Source organism: Terrapene carolina, unplaced genomic scaffold (genome assembly GCF_002925995.2).
Source record: "Terrapene carolina triunguis isolate 2854851 unplaced genomic scaffold, T_m_triunguis-2.0 Scaffold136, whole genome shotgun sequence".
NCBI classification, from domain to species: domain Eukaryota; kingdom Metazoa; phylum Chordata; order Testudines; family Emydidae; genus Terrapene; species Terrapene triunguis.
The window spans coordinates 3,657,857-3,679,591 of record NW_020664487.1 but is presented as its reverse complement, the minus strand read 5'-3'; the positions used below and the strand labels follow the sequence as shown (position 1 = coordinate 3,679,591).

Here is a 21,735-nt window from a genome sequence, read left to right as displayed (position 1 = left end):
CCTCCATTCTTTGAGGGTGAGTGGGGGGAGGGCCATCTCTACAAAGGAGACCTGACCCCCAGCATCTGAGACCTTTTGTTGGTCCAGAGGACATGTGACACCAAGCTATGCCATCAACATCAATGCTGTCTGCACCCCTCCTGAGATGGTTGTCCTCAGCTGACTCAGAAGTTGGGAGGGAGCAGCTCTCCCTTCCTGTCGCTGGCTGCAAAGCCCAACCCTGGGAAGAGGCCTGCCAGTTTGTGGGGCTTTCATTAGTCAGTCTTCTGGACGTAGAGTCCTCTAACATCCTCTTTGCCAAAGAGCTCCTGCTACTACTGCAGCCCATGTGACATCCTCAGAGCCATACAGGGTGTGTGTGTGTATATAGATAGATAGTGTGGGGGTGTGGATGCAGCTCACATAACACACACAGCTGCATATGCAGTCCACAACGGTAAATATGTTGAGAACCACTGACCTAGAGACTTTGGCTGGGAGGGTAAAGAACAGATGGTGGAAGTTAGTGTGTGTGGAAGGAGAAGTGGCAGAGGGGAATGGGGCCGATCCCTTAAGTTTGTGACTCATGCTTTTTCCCCCCCTTATGACCACAGTGAGGAACAGATCTTGGCCTCTCATTTTTGTGTGAGTGTTGCAGGATTTGGGTCACGGGGTGGCATTTTTGGTTATGTTGCAAGTGGTGGATCCAAAAAGTGTGGGGCCTGGGACTGCAGAGGAGGTGGGGTTTCAAAAAGTCAACCAAAGGGGATTATTTTTTAACACCATAGCATACTCTTTCTGACCCCAAACTTTGTAGAGAACATCTACACTGGGCTGAGGTGTGGCACATCAAGTTTCAAGGGGATTGGCTGCTTTTTGGGAAAGCTGTGGGTAGGAGGTTTGAGAATCAGGCTAATCATGGGAAGCTCACTTCAACTATAGAGCGTCTCTGGTGCATCATAACAATGTCCCTGTTGTTTATTGATGACCCTGCTTTCTCTAGTGTATAAATAGAAGGCTCTAAAGCCTGCTAATCTGGCACCTTTCACCAGTTCTAAATGCATTTAAATAGTCTGGGTTTCTTACTTGGGGTTAAAGCAATAATTTATGTACCTAAGTGATTCAAGGCGCAACAAACTTTTGCAATGATGTAACAAGTTAATGGGGTCTGCATTCTCCCCCTCCCCACAATGAAAGTGACCAACACTCCTAAAAGAGACAGTCGAAGGGGAAAAGTAATCATTAACCCATCACTTGCAGGTCAGTGCGTATTGTGTCAAGTTGCCTTGCAATTTTTAACGCATTGTCACTAACTGGTCAAAAGGTGACATACTGTGAATTTTAAAAAGCATATATAGTACAGCCTGCAGTTTGTGAATGGATTTATAGATACATTGGAAGCCTGTCTGAGAGGATTAAACTAATCTAAAACTGCAGTATTAGATTAAGATGTTCACCAGAAAGCCACTTAACCTCCACTAGAATAGACCACTTAATGCAACGATGAACATCTTTCAAGTAGACTCTAACCCTGGCAAGGAGTAAAGTCTCCTCAAATGATAAGAGTGTTCAGAGGACAACATGCATTGTTAATGATAAAGCAAGAATTCTGCAGTGATATGTGATGTAATCATGAGGGCTGTATCCTACAGCTGTGAGATCAAAGACCTGCAGTGGAGCAGGAAGAGAAATCCTAAATGGATATTACTCTTTAACAGCGCAACACTAGGTAAACAAAGTAACATCAGTGGTATGATGAAATGGTATGGTGAAGTGAATTAGATTTCATTATCCTAAAGCCTGGTAGATGCACAATGTGTGTCCCTTTATTGGTTAGGGATGTGATTCTTTTAGTGATATGGTAATAAGAGTTTAAACCCTAGTGCAGTTATATCAGTATAATAGTCCCTTGTACTGGTTAGCTTCCATAAAGGAAGAAGGATAAGCTTTATACCCGTGTAAGTGCATCCATGCTGTGGAGGTTGCACCACTTTAACTATACCACTATAGCTAATGTGCTGCAACTTTGGTATGAAGGCACAAGGCCCAACACCGAACTGCTCAGAACTTTCTTCAAAGCCATCTAAACCTATCCTACTTGAGGGCTCTGCAAATTTGGGCTAGAGGGCCTTTGACCTCTAGGTTCCTGGTTCAGATCCTGCCCAGGTTGTTAATGTCTGGAAGGTGTTACTATCTGACTGGTTTTTGAGGGGGGCCTATGTGAAATTAATTTAGCCTTGTTCATGAATCTGGTTGCTGGCCCACCAACACTGTAGTGGGCACCCCTTTTTGGCAATCTCCCAGTCCAGACTTGGCTTCCTTCGCCGCCAGCCGAGGGGCAGGTTGGTAGAGTAGTGCATAGAGGCTTGCACTGCCACTTCCTGCTCTGTATTTGTTCTGCAGATAATTTTCATAAATGGATTTCCCTTTGAATGTGTTTTCTTCCACCCTTGCATAAAGGCTTGGCATAGGTCATTCCAGCTCTTTGGAATGGGAGCGTTAAAATCTTAAATGGCATTGCCTTGTCTAAAACCTTTTCTAGTTAAAATTCTTGAGAATTAAATGAAATATAAAAGAAGAACATAGACTAAAGTTACACCCAACTCACTGTTATGATATCACTTAAGGTTACCACAATGTCAGGGTTGCTTAGTGGGGTGGGTTGTATCTAGATTATGAGCAAGGCCTGTGAAACTGATGCAAGATATTAGCCAGTCACAAGCTTCAACTAATGAGGAACTGAAACAATGAGATTTAGTGTGTGACGTTACTGTGGACGATGATGAAAGACCAATCTTTGAAAAGTATAAAGGAACAGTAATCTCATCACCCGCAAACCCCAGCAAATGAAATAGAGACTGGGCTGAGCAAGTTTGGATGATTGGTCTGTCCTGAGTCTTGTATGATGCTAGCTTAAAACCAACAAATTTTAAAGTAAATTAGATGTTTTACAGGGCTTCTCCTCCAAATGATACAGCTTTTAAAAAAGTGATGGGTTCATCATGCTCGAGTGGGTAACTAGGTTTATTCCTCTTCTACTTCCTCCCCCTACGTAACCTTCTGGGCCGGCCCATGGTAACATTTGCAGAAGAATCTAAGGGTAGTGGTATGGTAATACTAGTTATGGACACTCTACTGGCGTAGTCCTGTGGTGTAGGCTGCAACTACACTGCACAAGGGGTTTTTCTGTAGGTGTAGAAACCCCACCTCCCCGAGTGATGTTCGCTACGTCGATGGAAGTGTTCTTCTGTCCACATGCTGGGGGTTAGGTCGGTCAGAGGGGTGTAGTGTGTTTTTTTTCTTCACATCCCTAACCGATATAACTATGCCAATGTAACTTAAGGGTAGACCAAGCCTCTATCCCACTTTCCAAAGGGACTTGAGAGTCTGTTTTATTGAAAATAATGAAACTTAGGCATGGTCTACACTTAACTTATACTGGCATAGCTATGATGGTCAGGGGTGTAAAAAAATACCACCACCCCCGAACACTGCCCAGCCCCATAGCTAGGCCAACAGAACCCCCATTATAGACACAGCTGTGCTGACAGAAGCGGGCGGGGAGGTGGTGGTACTACACTAGCAGAAAAACTCCTTCTGTTGGTGTATACTGCATCTATGCTGCCATAGATTCTAGCCTTAGCCTCTACTAAGTCACTGAAGATGAGCTGTAGACTCCTAAATCATAGGCACTCTTGAAAATGTTACCTCCGGGCTTCTTTGTACAGAGGTTGCCTTAAAGTTTCAAGTGCCTCTTTCTTCCTCTTTTATGATTGCCCTGCCCTTGTGGTCTTGTCACCTTCTACTGGGCCTACACACATTAGCCGGGCTAGTGGTGTCACTGCTTTCTAACTGCCTCCTCTGCCGCATTCTGTTTATTCTTTTAAGATTAAATTAGCATCAGTTTACCTGTTCTGTCATCTGCCCATTCACCCATGCAAAAATCCTCAACTGTCAAAAGTTAGATTAAAAATAAATCGCTGAGTATGACAGATGTGTCTCACATTCATCTGGGCTTATTGCGCAGTTAGGTCGGTGGTAGTTTTTCATACACGCCTTGCTTAGATACGGATATTAATGCAATATTGTGTTTCAGTGAATTAATTAAGCAACATTCTGGGGGTGGGAGTTGGAAGCAATATTTAAAGATTATAGTTCATCCTTTAAAAAAATGGGAGCCTAAAGATAGGCAGGTTAGTCTGTTTATGCATCTGAATCGATGGCCTGATACTCAGAAATGAAGCCAATGGTAGTTTCAAATCAAGTTTTTGGCATCTCATGTTCTCCTTTTATAGCTCTTAAGGGAGGACCAACATGCATATGCAGAAACCAAAGTCGGTGTAAGACAAAATATGGGTATTCTGATATCAGAACTAAGCTATGGGGAAGACTACACAGTCCCTGTTTGCACTCCACATCCAAACCCAGAACACCCTCAAATTAATCTGTGCAAAATATGTCAAGTCTGTAAGCATCATTCCATCTGTAAGGAAAACCCCACCCGTGAAATCACATTGGCAGTCATTGCTATGGAAAATATTTTAAGCGCATGGCAACTTTCTGAGATGCCACTTGCAAATGGGCACTCATATTTTTAGGTATTTCTATTTCTTTCACAGATGTACGAAACTGGGGGCCCTGCCTTTTATACTCTCTACTCTGAATCTAAAACTCCGTTTTTTCCTCCCTAGGCCATTCCTTTCTGTGATCTTGTCCTCAGGCATATGAACATTCTCCCCTTCCACCCCCACCCCACCCCCAGGCAACTGTCTTAAAATGTTCCTTATCAAAGTTATTTGTGGGTTACAATATTCTTGATTTTTAATTTCTACTTCTATAAGATTCTCTCTTCTTGTGATTGGGTGTGTCAGCAGTTGTATTACACTTGCTCTAAGGAAGTTTATTGCCATTGGAATGAGGTACAGTACACTTTGGGTCTGGCTAGAGGTAATGGATATGCTACTGTGTGAGAGATCAAAGTCCACATCCTATCTTGCCTTTTAATCTCTGGGGCAGGTACAAGTACCGCTGATGTGCCATTTTGGAAGGTGAGGGATAATGTTCCATGCAACTACTATAGTGTGTATTATTGGAGGATGTGGGATAGGCAGTGCTCCAAAGGGATGTTAATTATTGCTCTAGGCTGGAAGGTGCATGACAGAAGGAGGAACAGGACGGTTCTAGGGCGGAGTGCTGTACCTTGCTCTGAGGTGTTTCATGACAATCTAATCCAACCCTCTGTTTATGATTAAAGAAACACTGCCAGTGTCTCTAGACCCAAAAATATAACTTTAATTAGAATAAATCTCATGCTGCCTACCTACTTTATATATCAGATACAGCCAATCCGGTCACATGCTTCAATGTGGAAGCAGTTCTCCCCAAGAATCAGGAAGGATATTTCCCCCTTCTATGCAGCACTATGCAATTGCTTATGTGAATTATGGTTTTTCCCCCTTCATCTTTCTCTGAAGTGCGAGAGATTGTCTTACAAGGTTGGGTCTAAACATCTCCCATTTATATTCAGAGTTGTAGGAAGACCCAGTGATTGAAGTGGAAGATATGGGAACGCTGAATGAGAGATCCTCTTGGAGGAAGTGACAGAAGGAAAGGAGTCTTTGGGGGAAGAGCAACAGGTGATCCTTTTTTGCTTTGCAGCGAATTGGCTGAATGGTGCACATTGTAGATACACTCTCTAGTCTGGGAAATGCATATAGATGGTGGTGGTTTCCATATGCTAAATTACATTTATCATGCACCTCCGGCTACTTTACCTGCACTCTGCTCCTTAATCCATCTCCATTGGGACTACTGCTAATATCCCAGTGCATGGTGTCTTCAAATACCTACTGTATTAAAAATAAATCCTACCAGCTATAGAACTTTTTTTTTTCTACTGAGAAAGGACCTCCTCCCTACCCCACGCCATTCCACTCCAGCCCCCAAAAGTCACACTGGAATGAGATGCATTTAGTCCTGCCCCAGTGCCAGGTGTAGGGTCCAAGAGTGGGTGGAGGTGGGGAACTAAAATGGCTAGTTTATACAAGTGAAAAGGGGAAGTTCCCAGTTTGCCTATGAGGTGGGCAGCACTATTTGTCTGTAGCTCTGAAATATGGAATATCATGAGCTAGCAGAACTTCTTCAAATAACATTACATATAGAAGTTACTCCAGGTTGTTTTCAGAGGTGGACGGCTAACAAAAGGAGTCTCACTAAAATATTTAAAGACTAACCATTTTTAAAGAGTCACTGAACAGGTGGCAGATCCAGGATAGGTGTGTGGGCTCTGTTAGGCCTTGTTTGGGATGACCAGCATAACTCTCTTGACTGTCTCCCTTGGAGTATGTGGCTATTCCCAATGTATGCCAATAAAAGATACAATACCTTTATCTCCATGTCTTGTGTTTACTTCTCTACTTCCTGCCCTTTTAGAACTGCAGACGGCAGCTCATATTCTAGTCCAAGACACAGATTACAAAACTATGAGAACCTTTATTATGCATCTTTAACAGTATCATATATTTTAAGCATCACATTTAATGGGGCCGAATCTACATACATTGGAATGATCACAACCATACAGAGTTTCTTTATTTTGTTAGCTTTTTCTCCTTTTCCTTCACTTTCTCAATCTTCTTTTCCTGACAGCGGATCATTGAAGACATTGCTGAAAATAGCATTGAGAAAAGATCACTTGAATGCTGTGTATTGCTAGATCATGCTGAGCAGAAAACAACTCAAGCGTCAGGTTTTGACAGCTGCAGTTTATACAGCCAGCCAGCACATTACACAGGCAAAGCTCTGTGCTTGCTCTGCCCTTAAGAAAACAAATGTGGCTTCCACTTTAGTAGGCTGATGTTTTAGTACACAAAATAGGCCTAATAATAAATGGATATTACCTCAGCTTGACTATACAGCTGTTTCATTTGAACCCAATGGCCTGAATTAATTACTGTAAGAAAATAAATGGGCACAACTCTGTTGATTTCAAAGTTAGTTGTATGGGTTGTATGGAAATTGATTGATTGAATGTTAAATGACTTTGGGCCAATGTTTGTAAGGTGGAGTTTGTTCTAATGTGCATATGAGGGGTTATTTTTGTTCTGTATCTTTTATACAGCTGCTGTATAATACATTACTGTTACAGAAAACGTGCTGGGGTATAAAGTGGAAGTTAAATGAGAGCAAATACTGAAGGGCCTTTGAAGTCAATGGAGATATGACCATTTAGATGAGCTGGCCCAAACTTTTCCCTGCTTGGTTTTTATTTTATATAAATAATTTTGTTAGAGTTTTATCAAACAAATTCCCATCATTTGTGACTTTCACATAAGAATGATATGATGTGTGGAAGCATTCATTTTCCAGGTCCATAAGCACAGAAGGGAAGGGGAAAGGGAAGATAATCAGAAAGTGGAGTAAGGAAAAAAAAGCTGATGACAAAAGGAATTCCAGCACCCAGTAGGCTGCAGTCACTGAAGTTGATAGGAGTTTAGCTGGTTTCAGTGGGAGTGGAAGCAGAATCAGGCTCTAATTTTTTTTTTTTTAAATGGAGATATCCCATCTCCTAGAACTGGAAGGGACCTTGAAAGGTCATCGAGTCCAGCCCCCTGCCTTCACTAGCAGGACCAAGTACTGATTTTGCCCCAGATCCCTAAGTGGCCCCCTCAAGGATTGAACTCACAACCCTGGGTTTAGCAGGCCAATGCTCAAACCACTGAGCTATCCCTCCCCCCGTGATTAGTGGGCTGGCTGAGACTGCAGTATTTCCCTGTTTTTAGAATAAGGAGGATCAGCTATGGTTGTGTGGTCACTGTTGGTAAACTCTGATTTTCTTTTTAAATGAAGACTTCTATAAACAGAATAGCTTTCAATTTCCATGGAGTGTCAACAGCTCTTTAAAAACCCCATTTAATTGGTCACAGCTGTACATGACTGCACCCCTGAACAGCTGCCATGTTTGAAAGATTTAGGATCTCAGAGCTCATTAGAGTTAAGGGGCTGAGTACAGTACATTGTGGAGTTAATCTGTTTATTCTCCTAGGAGCTGGATAATGTGGAAGTGGCAATTAGTAAATTGGACACATCTAAACTGACAGGAATGGACAACTCTGGCCAGAGCTATGGTATGTACCACAAAGAGACAGTGGAGATCCAGTACATTTTAAAAGAAATACTAGTGATTTCAACAGAATAAATTCCAGTACCTTGGTTTTTCATCTGTAACGTTTCCACCAGGTTTTGTAGGTTTTCCATCTTGTTCTGTAGCTGCCTGCATGTGGTCCCACTGGTTTCCACAGGCTGAGAAGCTATTAAGAAAATGATTAGTCACTATACTATTAGAGGTACAAAAATACATTATCTAACTACTTGTCTTTTATATAGGAACCTTCAAATTACAGAGTGAAAATTAGTTCTAAAATAAAGATTTCAAACAAATAGGACTACTTTGAATGTCAAAGAGAAAATAAATGAGATGATAAACATCAGTTTTTGTAATTAATCATATTTCTATTTCAACCAAGCCAAATTTTAAAATGCTATGTGGTTGCATGGAGGGGGAAGGAGGAAAAAGTACTTTGTTAATAATAATAATACTTGTGCATAGCATTTTTCATTAGTAGATCTCAGAGCTCTTTACACAAGAGGTCAGTATCATTATCCCTATTTTATAGATGAGGAAACGGAGACACAAGTGAAGTGACTTGCCCAAGGTCATCTAAGAAGCCAGTAGCAGATATGGGGACAGAAGCCAGGTCTTCTCAGTCCCTGTACAGTGCTCCATCTACTAGGCCACACTGCCTCTGATTGACTGAATACTGATGTTCAGAAATAGAGTTGAAATGTAAGGATGTAATAGCAATAAACAAATTAGCAGCTGGCCTGTCTGGGATTCAGTTTGATCAGCAGGTGGACTGTGGACTAGCCCAATTTAGCAGGTATAATGGCACATGCAAATCAATGCTGTACAATTGCACAATCATAGTCAGTTTCACACTGCAGCTGGCACCAGGGGTAAACCACTTCTGGTCAGGAGCTGCACCATTCATATCTGCTGCTGATTCTAAAATAAGGTGGGAAAAGGACAGGTAGATTGAGGCGGGGCAGAGACACAGGCACCTAGCTACATAGAAAAAGCATGGAATGTGGAACTTTTCATCTCTAGGTTACAGGTTTGAACTGAGCCAGGGCTGGCAGTGACTGAAAGTCATCAATGTCATCTGGCTGTCTAATGGTCTGTGTGAAATAAGTTGGTGGGTTATGTGCAATTGCAACTGCAGAGATGTTCACCCCACAAAATTCATCATTACACTTGCAACTAATTACTTCCTGAGCTGAGAAGCCCCATCAGGGTTAAGGCACATTGGTGGCGGAAGCGTGTGCTGTTCTGTAGATAAATGGACTTGCATTTGCCCGACTGTCCCCGGCTGTGAGCGTGGAAGTGTCATGTGCACTTCATTCTGCTTACGTGCACCCTTCTAGTTTGTAAACCAACAATAAGCATGCGAAGTCTTGCAGGGTCAGCCCACTAGTGTGTGTTTCGTTGCTGCAGAGCCAGGCAGCCCGCCAGCAGGCGCACAGCAACGTGAGCACTCAGCGCAAGGATGCGAGCCCAGCACAGCTATTTTTGCTAGGGCTCCTTAGAAAACAGAGAGGAAAAAGCCAGAGATTTTCCAGCTGTAAAAGATAAAAACAACTGAGTGGGAAATGCTATTGTCAGGCTCCTAAAGGGAATTACAAACAGAGTAAGAAGAAAATGTAATAACTAGCATGTAGCTGGGTATCACTCCAAAGATTAGTCTTGATCTATTTATCACTGATGGCTCTTTTTTAGGGACTTTTTGATACTAGATTAATAAAGTACTCCAGGCAACCTGAGCCACTGGCAAGTGGCTGGTACACTGGTGTTAAAATACACACCCTTCTACCAGTAGAGTGGTGGGATGGAAAAGTTTGTTACTTTTACCTAAGATTTTATATATATATGAGAGATGTGGTTACATCAGTGTTTCCACTAGTCCTTGGCGTTTCTCAATTCTTACCATAGCAAATACCCTGACCATCGCAAATACTGAGATTAGGTAACTGCACATTTTATTTAATTAGATAAGGCAACTGACAAGTTTTTGGTTTAACTAGTAGGGGGCTCCGTGGGTGAACTACCTATGCTTTTCCAAACTAGTTAGGGTCATTTCTGGGCAGGAGGATTTAGATCTGTTCTACAAGCCATTCGTTTGGCCAAATCCTGAAAGCCTTTTTGCTCAGTCCTTAGTTAGGCAAAATTCCCACTGACTACAATGGGATTGTGAAGGAATGAATGTATCCTTATTGCCAGACAGAAGAGGGATTAAATCCTTTCACCGTGTAGGAGAAAAGAGCCTGCTTTGTCTCACAGCTTCCAGACCTAGAGAAAAGAATCCTCCAGTTCTGGCCATTAAGATGTAGCCATAAAGGACCTAGCTAGACATCAGTCCTGGTGGTGCTTGATCTGTAAGGAGGCTATGTCCCTTTGGGTTTTGCCTTGATGACAACTCATGATGATAAAGATGAGATGTTTTGGGCTGGTTGGAAGATGCTGCGCTTTCTCCAGGGACTAGGAAGAATAGAAAGGACTTGCAGTGAAGAGGAAGGTGAGGGTGGCTGGGTGGTGTTGGTGGCCTGAGGTCAGATTAGATGAACTGGCCTTAAACTCTGACTATGACTTGGAACTGGTTGCCCTGCAACCAAGGAGTCAACTTTTGTGTGTGTGTGTTCTCCCCTGATGAAAGAAGAATCATTTGCTTTTATCGCCTTGCCAAAAGGGAGAACCAGGGCTGCTTTCAAAAAACCCCAAATAGCCCAACGACAACACACTTACCAAAGGAGACCCCTTCTTTTCCCACCTCCCTGCAAGGAAGAGCTGTTTGCTTATCTCCTACTGAGGAAGCACTAAGACTGTCTACCTGCAACAACAGGAATTTGCCCAAACTGTTCCCTGCCTGATGGAGAAAAGGCACCTGTTTGTTTGAATTACCTTTTCGGTACTTTTTTCCCCCTCTTCAAGTGATCAGTGACTCCTTTCTTCCCAGGAATGTGGCAGCAAATCTCTTGTATGGAGTTTTGATTGGATAATGACTTCACACTCTAGCCCTTCGTAAATTGTATATTCTGATTTAATAAGGGAAGGTCGAGCCTTCCAGAATTTTTAATGCTGTAGTTGATTTTGAAATACATTTATCTCCCTTTCTCTATGTTCTGCATTGTCAAGTACTAGTTTAGTTTTAGAAGCACTTTACAGTTTATACAGTATGTATATATAGCCAGAGTGGCATTTTTACAAGCACTCAATGTTGGTCTAACTCTGCTGCCATTGAAATCAATGGGCATTGACTTGAATGGTTAGGCCAACACAGAATGCTTTTGAAAATCTCACCCTCATTGTTTTCTTTCAGTTTTGTTAATTTTCTGGTAACTTCTCGTGCAGCTTTAATGGGATATAGTATTTTTCTTCACTTTCCATCCTAAACTGGTATATAGTGTTAATCATAGTCACTGTTAAACAGCTGCTGTGATACACATCAGAGTTTATACAATACAGGAGGAGAAATATTTGTCTTAATATGGATTGTCACAATGCGGCACTTCCTAAATGTGGAAGTATTTTGTCTTTTAAATGCATGCAGTGTGAAGTGAGACAATCAGTAATAACGGAGATGGATTTCAGTAGGGCAAGCAGGTTTGCGAACTCTAGAACACAGCTTTAAAATGGAACATCAAATTCATTGGAACAAATGTGCATCATGGAATTACACTTACAAGAACTGGGAGTGAAGGAGACATCTGTGTAAAAAGAAAAGGCCAATAATGTAATTTTGAGAGTCACCACTACTTTTATTGAGTGAAAGGGGAGAATTTAAATTGGGGGGCAGGGTCTGGGGCTTGCCCTCCTCTGGTGCTCTAGCCGGAGAGCAGGGTTGGGGGCTGTTTCATGTGGCTCCCGGAAGCTGCGGCATGGTCCCCCTCCGGTTCCTACTCGCTCCAATGGCCCCCTCCAGCGCTCCAATGGGAGCTGCAGGGGTGGTACCTGCAGACAGAGCAGTGTGCAGAGCTGCCTGTCCGCGCCCCTGCGTAGGAGCCGGAGAAGGGACATGCCGCTGCTTCCAGGAGCCGCTTGCAGTAAGCGCCGCCCGGAGCCTACACCCCTGAGCCTCTCCCCATGCCTCAACCCCCTACCCCAGCCCTGATCTCCCTCCCACCCTCCAAACCCCTTGATCCCAGCCCGGAGCACCCTTGTGCACCCCAAACCCCTCCTCCCCACCCCAGAGCCTGCACCCCATGCCTCAGCCCGGAGCCCCCTTTTGCACCCTGAACGCCTCATTTCTGGCCGCACCCACAGCCAGAGCCCTCATCCCCTCCCGCACCCCAACCCCAATTTTCTGAGCATACGTGGCCCGTCATACAATTTTTATTCCCAGATGTGGCTCTCGGGCCAAAAAGTTTGCCCACCCCTGATTTAAATAATTATATATTAAAAAGGAAACGTGAAAATAAATATATTTCTGAACATTTAAAAACGTTACCCTCATGGACCACATAACATCACATCTGTGTATGGTGGTGTAACTCCACTGGTCTCTATAGAATTACAGTTGGGATAAATTTAGCCTATTGTTTGTAATTCACTACAGTAGTGATTAGGGGAGAGAAAAAAGCCAGCCGAGTCCTTTTGACTGGAAGAAGGGGCCATACTTACTTTTCCGGGCAGTTGTAGCTTCTGGTGAGCTACTCTTCCTCAAAGATGGTCTATGGTCTGCTGAGGTACTAGGGACAGCCTTCAGGTCATCTAGCGGAGCAGTTAACAGTGAGTGCACTGGAGACCTATCTTTGTATCTCTCCTCCTGGGAGAACTTCTTTGCGGAAGAGGCATAACGAGGAGCGGCAGTGAAGATGGATGGACTTGCTAGGAAAATGGACACAGTGCAATTTGAATAAATGCTCATATTCTACCCTTAATGTGAGTACTGCAATGCAATCATTTCATAACCCTGTTCTCTTCATTGCATTCTTTGATCCTTCCCATTTCCCAGCAGCAGCCAACACAGCAGCACCTACCCTCTATCTAAGAGAACAGAGTATAACTTCTTTGCAAGTCACGTGCAGTATTGATGCAATGGTTGTCAACTGGAAGATAGCTTGTACCTTTTCCCTAGAGGAGTATGGCCAAGTGTATTTCTGCTGACTTGTGTCTGGCACCCTTGGAGAAGCACCTGATTTTCAACAATTCAGACCGGAGTTTCAAGGTTGCTCACCCACCCAGTTCTTGCTCTACCTTCTGTCTAGTTACTTAGGAGAAGGCTTAGGACAATATTTTCAAAGTTGGGTGCCCAAAATTTATATGGAGGCATCTAAATAAAAATGACCTGATTGTAAGAGGTGCTGAGTATCCCTTACTCCAAATGAAGTCAATGGGAGGTGCCATTACTCAGCACCTCTGAAAATCAGGTCACTTATTTAGTTACCCAAATATGGAATTAGAAGCCTAAATGTAGGCACCCAAGTTTGAAAATGTTGCTTTGTAACTAGGTAAGACCACTACTGTTAACAAATACCTGTTATGGAAATTTATTTTGTCAAGTGGAAGATATTCACGGGGAAAACCATAATAAACATGGTAATTTGCTGAAATCGCTCTAGAACTGGGAAAATAGCTAACTGGAAAGCCCTCCTCATCTTTTCAATTCTTAGTACATGTGCTGATGTCACTCTCGAGCTGAGCTATGAACAATAAAACGCATATGATGCAGCACTGTGCTAAGTGCTTTAGAGATTTTGTAAAAGGTTCCTGCTAAGAGACACTTGTAAAACTTACCTATGAAAATACACTTGTTTCCTGTCTCTATACAATTCTGCTCTGTGCCAAGCCATGCCTGCTTGAAACATGCATTCTTTAGTGCAGCCAGTGAAAACTCACCAGTGGGTGTGAAAGACAAGGTAGCAGTTTGGTCCTCAAGATCCGAAACATGTAAAGTTAAAGGCTCCCTGCAAGCAAAATAATGGCAAGACTAGCATTCCATTCTGACAGTGCCAGGCTGAGATTTCGCTAGAGTAGCTAATCCCCACAATGAGAAAGTGAAGAGTTTGCATGCATTCTAGAACTCTCATACACATACATGGTGTATACAGGGTTCAAATGGGCTTACTTGGAGGGAAATGGTGTATACAGGGTTCAAATGGGCTTACTTGGAGGGATGAAAGAACCATTACGGCATTCTTGTGCTCAGGCATTTAATTCTCATGCAATTTTTAGCATAATGTTAAAGCTAATGGTCCAGCCTCATGCCTGGGTGTACTGGGGAAAGCTGTAATGTGGCCACAACCTCTCTTCCCACAGAGGAATGCTGGGGCGTGAGAAAGTGTAGCCCAGCAGAGGGCGATGTTGGCTGGAGAGGAGGGGATGCCTACGGTGCTGGGAGATGTCAAAATGTACCACATTCAGTGAGCTGCCCCATATAGATATTTACGTGCAGGAGCGCCGCCAGCTTTCTTGCCGCCCTAGGTGGCGGAAGGTCCCGCCCCCAAAATACCGCCCCCGACAGAGGCGGCGGAAGGTCCCGCCCTCGAAATACCGCCGATGACCGGGCCGGCCGAAGATCCGGCCGCCGCAGTCGCCGCCCCCCAAATGTTAGTGCCCTAGGCGACCGCGGTGCCTAATGGGTTGCGCTGGCCCTGTTTACGTGTCCTCCATAAACATAGTATCCGAGAGTCTCTACTGATGACTTGACTGCAACTTAAACCTGCAGGCCCCCAGCTATGTCACTACCACAATTGGAGTGCTTAGTGCCAGCTGAGATCAATTTAAGTTTTTCCACTGACATCAATGGGCTCTGGATCAGGCTCTTGGACAATATGGGGATTTCTGACTTTCGTATAGGTTCATATCTTTAGAATACTGGGTGTAGTATGTTATATAAAAGGGTTAACATATATAATTGCAGCCAGTCCACAGAACGGAAACAAAACAAATAGAATAGTAAGGAAAACACATCACACAAGCTCTACCTCGAGAGTAACCAGTGGGCTAAACCTTGAAGTCCTTGCTTAGGTTTTACTCCAATCTTAATTCCCAGGGAGAGTTTTGCCTGCATAAGGATGGAGTAAAGACTAAGGTGCTGATCTTGCAGCGGGTTCCATGTGGACTGACTTCTGTGCCCATGAGGGCCCTGCTGAAGTCAGGCAAAGATAGGGGTTGGTCTACAATGGAGCTTCATTAGATTGGCTGGAGCTTTGCCTGGGTACAGGGAGTCTGCCCACACAAAACCAATTGCAGGAGCAGGGTCTTACTGCGGACTTTAGGGTTAAACCCAGTCGGAAATACAATTACCAGAGCTGTGCAGTAATCTTGCAGTAGAATTCATGCTGTAAGTGGGGAGGATTGCACAGAGGCTAAAGGAGTATAACTCCAGCAGAGTGACATAAATAGGTGATGATGCTAACACAACAAAACATTGACATGAAAAGCTTATTTCAACATTTATGCACCAGCTACTTCAGTGCTTTGGCTATTGGCAGCATTTGAGTAATAATCCTTTTCCATGTAACAGTGCTAGTGTATAAATAGTACATGCCGTAGTTGTTTTAATTCAGGCATACATTTTATGAAAGGACACGTAACACTGGTGGTGGTTCCATACGTGTGTCATAATGTTCTATGTAAGCAGTAATGACAAGCATTCTGTTTAAGATAAATTTACTATACACAGTGGTGGGCTACATGCATTCCTGGTGTAACAGCCCTGGATTTACTCCTGGCTGTCTGTGGCATAGTGTATTTGATATAGAACTGTTCAGGTTCACATCTAGGTATGCTTTCCTGCTTTTGATTCTTCCTTGTTTGAGAAATGTTATCTTACTAAGTAATAAGGCAGGTAGCATGCTATGAGACAGTGAGATCAACATGCATGCTCTGATGTTGGGGTTACATGAAGTATAGATATGTAGCAGTTCAATTGCAATACACACATTAAAAACAACAAAGTGGCTGGGTTTTTTTTGTACTAATGCATATTTATATTCACTGATCATTTTATCAAATAATAACCTACTGCTAGTTATTTTCTCTTGACCTTTTGACAAAGACAGGTTATTTTATGGCAGAAAAAAAGGAAAAATTGAGGGAAAACTACTGCTTTGTCACAGAAAATAGGTTGATGAATCTGGCCGGAAGGCTTTACAAAGATAAAAACATAGCCTATAAACCAGCACTGAGAGTTTTAATTTAGTGGCAATGCATGGTGAATATTAGAACAGAGAAAGCAGATGATTGCATCAGTCATTTCATAGGATGATTCAGTGTATAGATTGAGAACTGATTTACTGTATTACTAATGTCAACTGAAAAATAAGGGGTTTGTTTAGCAAATGGTGTGGTAAGAAGGACTGGTACATACCTTCCAACCAGTGTCTGGAAAACTAGATCAGATAACCTTGCTATCTGATATTATTATTCAAGAATGTTATTTGAAAGGAAAGTTCCTTCATTGTTTTTTCTCTCAGCTATGATTTAGGGCTAGATTCCAATGTCCTATGTCATGCTGAATAGTACCTTACTGTGCAAACAGTCCCATTTTAAGTCAACGGGGCCACTTGTCGAGTAAGGTATCACCTAACATGAGGAGGGATATCAGAATCTGGTCCTAAATGGATTTCTGGAAATATGAAATTGGTTCATGATTTCTGGATTCCCGCAGTTTTCTGGCTTTCTGTGTCTCGGTGCTAACATACTAATGCTCTGATTTTCAGAGATGCAGAGCTCCTGCTGATTTAAATGGGATTTGTAGCATATCTGAAATTCAGGTCATTAGTGCCTGCCATTTTAAGTCTACAACAAGCACTTTTGGGGCCTATTTTTACAGCAGAATCACCATGAGGAGCCGCTAGTCCACACTAACAACCATCATTTAAATATCATTGCAGCAACTTCATAATTCCACACAGGCTTTAATGGGACTCATTTATTCCTGATGTGGTGGCACTGATTTTAGTGGGGTTGAACCAGCACTGATTTGGCCTGATCATATTTGTTACGCTCTTTCTAAGAAGCATCCTGATAGTGCTTCACAAATAATACAGCATTGAAAAGCACAGGAATAACTCAATTTAACAAATCCTTCACATCCTAGAAAATAAATAACAAAGAGATAGTGAGATCAACATGCATGCTCTGATGGTGTTGGGGTTACACACAGGGAGTTCAGTGAAGTGACATCACTTCTCACCTGCTGAAAGTATCCTGCCCCAAGCTGCCTTCAGGAGCGGAGTCTCTCACGGCAGCATCTCTGTATGAAAAGACATAGGCCAGTTAGAAACTCATGAAGCATTACCATCAGGATTGCTAGATTTCCCAGGATTCCCAAGATGCAGCAGTACACATCCGGATATGAAGAAAAAATTGCTAAAATGTTATCTGCAATCATCCAGACGTTTACACGTTATAACGGAAGTTGGGGGACTGTCACAGGTTGGCTGCCCTTTGGGGCTAGGTCTACACTGCAGCTGGGATGAGCTTCCCAGTGGGGATAGACAGAGAAGCTAGCTCTGCTTGAGCCAGCATGTGGCCACAGCGGCATGGACAGCAGCTCGGGCAAGGCCCCCAAGTCTAAATCTACCTGACCTTCTGGATCCATACTTGGGCAGGTTGCCCAAACCATCACCTGCGTCACCCTGGCCACACTGCCATTTTTAGTATGCTAGTTTGAGCAGAGCTTCCACGTCTACCCACCCGTGCTGGGAAGCATGCTCCCTACTGCAGTGTAGGCATACCCTTGGGCTCAACCATGCCAGTGACCTAGCAGCTATCTGTCAGCTGGTCCTGATTTGGCAACTTAATTATACCTAGTGACCCCAGCTGTGAAAGGGTCAGGAAGAGACTCGATAGAGGATGGAGAACTCAGTTAGGGAGGACCTAGGCGGAGCCAGGGGAAAACAGACTGAAGAAGGCAATAGGGACAGAATTAATCCCTGTGGCGGGGCCTAGAAAAGGGGAAAGGTACAGAGAGGCAGTCCTGGAGGGGGCTGGCATTCTGGCAGAGCAAACAGGAACTGGGAGGACCTATGGAGAAGCCAGAGGCCTGGGAACCAGCGGAGAGGCTGTGTTAAGCACAGGCCACAGGGAAGCAGCACCAGGGGCTTTGAGGTTGAGGCTGTTTAATATGGGGTCTCTGGGCTAGAGCCCACCTTCAAGACCTGAGGAAGAGGTGTACAACCCCAACATAAGACTACTGAGCCCAGGATGAGGCTGAGGACTGAGCCTAAAGGCTGGGATGAGGAGTAGCCCAAGTGAGGGAAGCAGGATCTCTGATGTTGGGACATTTTTGGTCTTTAGTTGTACTTCTGTCATCCTGGAAAGGGTCTGGACTAGAAAGGACTTAGTCGGAGAGCTGACTCACAGACAGAATCAGGCCACTGCAGGGCCGAAGAGGTGACCGATGGGGGCAGTAGAGGTGAAGACCCCGCAGGGCCTTGACCTGATGCCAGAAGTGCTATGATGGTGAATTCAACTGCTTACAGGCACCCTTAACATTTCCTCTTTCCACATGTAGCTACCTCTCAGGGCTTTGTGGGCAGATAGTGATAGAGTATGGAACCCACTGTCCTTCTCATTGTCAGCAAGGTTACAGCACGGACTGATTTTTCACAATAGCTGCTTTGGAAACTATTAATAGGTTCCATCCCTGAACTTGGTATTTCCCAGCGCTTCCTTCCCTGGTTACAGCCTCACAAACCTGCCTGTAGCCAGGGCTTTGTATGGGTAGTGGGGGCATGGCGACATGCGGAGCCTGGGCCCCCAGTGCCAGGGCAGGGCACAGCCCAGAGAGCGTGAAGGAAAGGTACTATGCAGTGGAGTCTACTGTATTCAGCTCATATTTCATCCAATGATATCCGATAACTCCCATGGATTACAACTCCCATAGTATGAATTCCTGCCTTTTCCCAATCTGGTCTCACGTATCAGCCACTGTAAAGTTCTTATTGCACAGACGTGTAGGGTTAGATTGTGGACCACGCATCTGGGTCAATTTCCAGAACCTACCAAGGACACAGATTGATTTAAAGTGTCAGGTTTGGGAGGTTTCTTGGCTGTGACCTAGAGAAGCAAATGTTGGTTGATTTAATTTTGGAGCTTCACAGAAACACTCCCTTTCCATCACCAGCTCTGCTACCATGATTGCTTCCAGGCCGCAAGTCCATTCTATCAGGTATTTTACTCATAAAGCACTACCTCCTCTCCATCAAGACCCTGAAGGAGAAAACCATCCACATAAATAAAAGCTTTCCTGCAATCCAAACCTTCAACAAGTCAGTTCCGTCCCAGCTGGAGAGAAGCATATTGTTCCATCTGTCCATATGTCCTTTTTCTTTCTTTTATCAAAAGCTCTGTATTCAATTAATGTAACTTCTCTAGAAAAGGAGCCACATTCACTCCCAGGGATTTCTGTAACTTCCTGAGGATGACACCTTCAGATTCTTTATTGGGGTTTGAAACAATCAAAAAAGAGAGATTGCAGGCTTTGCACTGCGCCTGGAGCATATTGGAAAAGGGTTTGGGGAGTTTAATCAGTATTGTATGAATACCTATGAGGTGCAGACCTGATCAATAGAGCTCACAGATATGTATCATGCTAATGTATCTCAGTGCTTTGATATTAAAAGAACTTCCAGTCACCTGGAACACAATACCAGGGATTTTCTTCACCATCTTAAAACCTACCTTGCTAATCAACTCTACTGCCATTGTTTCCCAAAAGCTAGTCCCTCTGGTTTTACTGCATTCAGGGATTCCCAGGCCAGAAGAGACCTCTGTGGACATCTAGGTATAACACAGGCCATAGACTTTCCCAAAATAATTTCTAGAACGTATCTTTTAGAAAAACATCCAATCTTGAGTTTAAAATAGTCAGTGATACAGAATCCACCATGACCCTTGGTAAATTGTTCCAATGGTTAATTACTCTCATAATTAAAAATTTACACCTTATTTTCAGTCTGAATTTGTCTAGCTTCAGCTTCCAGCCATTGGATCATGTTGTACCTTTCTCTGCTAGATTGAAAAGCTCATTATTAAATATTTGTTCCCCATGTAGGTACTGAATCAAGTCATCCCTTAACCTTCTCTTTGTTAAGCTAAATAGACTGAGTTCCTTGAGTCTATCACTATAAGGCAGGTTTTCTAAGCCTTTAATGATTCTTTTGGCTCTTTTCTGAACCCTCTCCAATTTATCTACATCCTTCTTGAATTGTGGGCACCAGAACTGGACACGGCATTCCAGCCGTGGTTGGACCTGTGCCATACACAGATGTATACTTTAGCTGTATTAAAACACACATTGTTTGTTTGTGCCATTTTCCAAGTGATCCAGATCACTGTGAATCAGTGACCTGTACTCTTCATTATTTACCACTCCTCCAATTTTTGTTTCATTTGCAAAATTTATCAGTGACGATTTTATGTTTTTTTCCCCAGGTCATTGATAAAGTTAAATACCATAGGGCCAAGAACTGATCCCTCTGAGACCCCCACAGGAAACACACCTGCTTGATAACAATTCCCCATTTACAGTTACATTCTAAGACCTATCAGTTATCCAGTTTAATCCATTTAATGTGTGCCATGTTAATCTTATATGGTTCTGTTTTTTTCATAAAAATATAACGCAGTACCAAGTCAAACATCTTCGAGAAGTCTATGAGGTTCACACTATTACCTTCATCAAACAAATGTATATTCTCATAAAAAAATCAAGCTAGTTTGACGGGATCTATTTTCTATAAAACCATGTTGATTGGCATAAATTACATTACTCTCCCATTTTTTTATTAAGTCCCATGTCAGCTGCTCCATTATCTTGCCTGGGATTGATGTCAGGCGACCAAGCCTATAATTACCTGGATCATCTCGTTTACCCTTCTTAAAAATTGGCACAACATTAGCTTTCCTTTAGTCTTCTGGAACTTCCTCATTGTTCCAAGACTTATTGAAAACCATTATGAATGGTTCAGTGAGCTTATCAGCCAGGTCTTTTGAACTTCTTGGAAGCAAGTTATCTGGACCTACTGATTTTAAAATGTTTAGTAACTTCTATTTAACATCCTCCAGAGAAACAAGTAGACTAATTCCTGGATTATTGGTAAAAGTCTGGGACATTCTTGGTCAAATGACAACGTTTCTTACTTGCTGTATATATCCTGTCGCAAGCTGCATGTGACAGCAGATTCTCTACTTGCAGCATCTCTGTATGGGAAAAATGTACCACAGTTAACAATATCAAGAAAAGCACTACCATGAGGACTGGCAGATATAGTCATTTTCTGAGGGATAATTAGTTCTGGAAAGGATTCTCCAGTCCTCATGTCAACTCACATGGGGAACACAGTATCACACAGGAGAGAGAAAACAGTAGGCAAATCTTTCCAAAGAAACTGTTCCTTACAAAATGTCAAAGATTCACTAGTCCTTTTGCTAGACGTTGAAAACCATTTCTTGAACTCACGGCTGAATTAGCAACACAGAAAACAATGGCTTATCTCACTTCCATCATAAAGATACAATACAGACAATCATAATAATCCAGACATTGGCAATTCAGCACTGTTGATTGCCCTGTGTTCTGAAACATTCTTCTCTTGTTAGGACTAGGGCCCTACCAAATTCATGGCCGTGAAAAACACATCACAGACCATGAAATCTGGTCTCCCCCTGTGAAATCTCATCTTCTGTGT

General features: G+C 43.1%; 1 protein-coding gene across 1 annotated transcript in view; it reads right to left on the bottom strand.

The window, feature by feature from the left end:
- Positions 1 to 6,559: 6,559 nt before the first annotated feature.
- Positions 6,560 to 21,735, bottom strand: part of CCDC158 (coiled-coil domain containing 158) — a 47,017-nt gene continuing 31,841 nt past the window's right edge. The window contains exons 18-23 of the mRNA XM_026653275.1: positions 21,188 to 21,247; positions 17,235 to 17,294; positions 13,931 to 13,998; positions 12,713 to 12,919; positions 8,187 to 8,288; positions 6,560 to 6,646 (exon numbers count right to left, since the gene is read on the bottom strand). Coding sequence (XP_026509060.1) covers positions 6,570 to 6,646; positions 8,187 to 8,288; positions 12,713 to 12,919; positions 13,931 to 13,998; positions 17,235 to 17,294; positions 21,188 to 21,247 — 574 coding nt within the window. The 3' untranslated portion in view covers positions 6,560 to 6,569. The remainder of the gene's footprint in view (positions 6,647 to 8,186; positions 8,289 to 12,712; positions 12,920 to 13,930; positions 13,999 to 17,234; positions 17,295 to 21,187; positions 21,248 to 21,735) is intronic.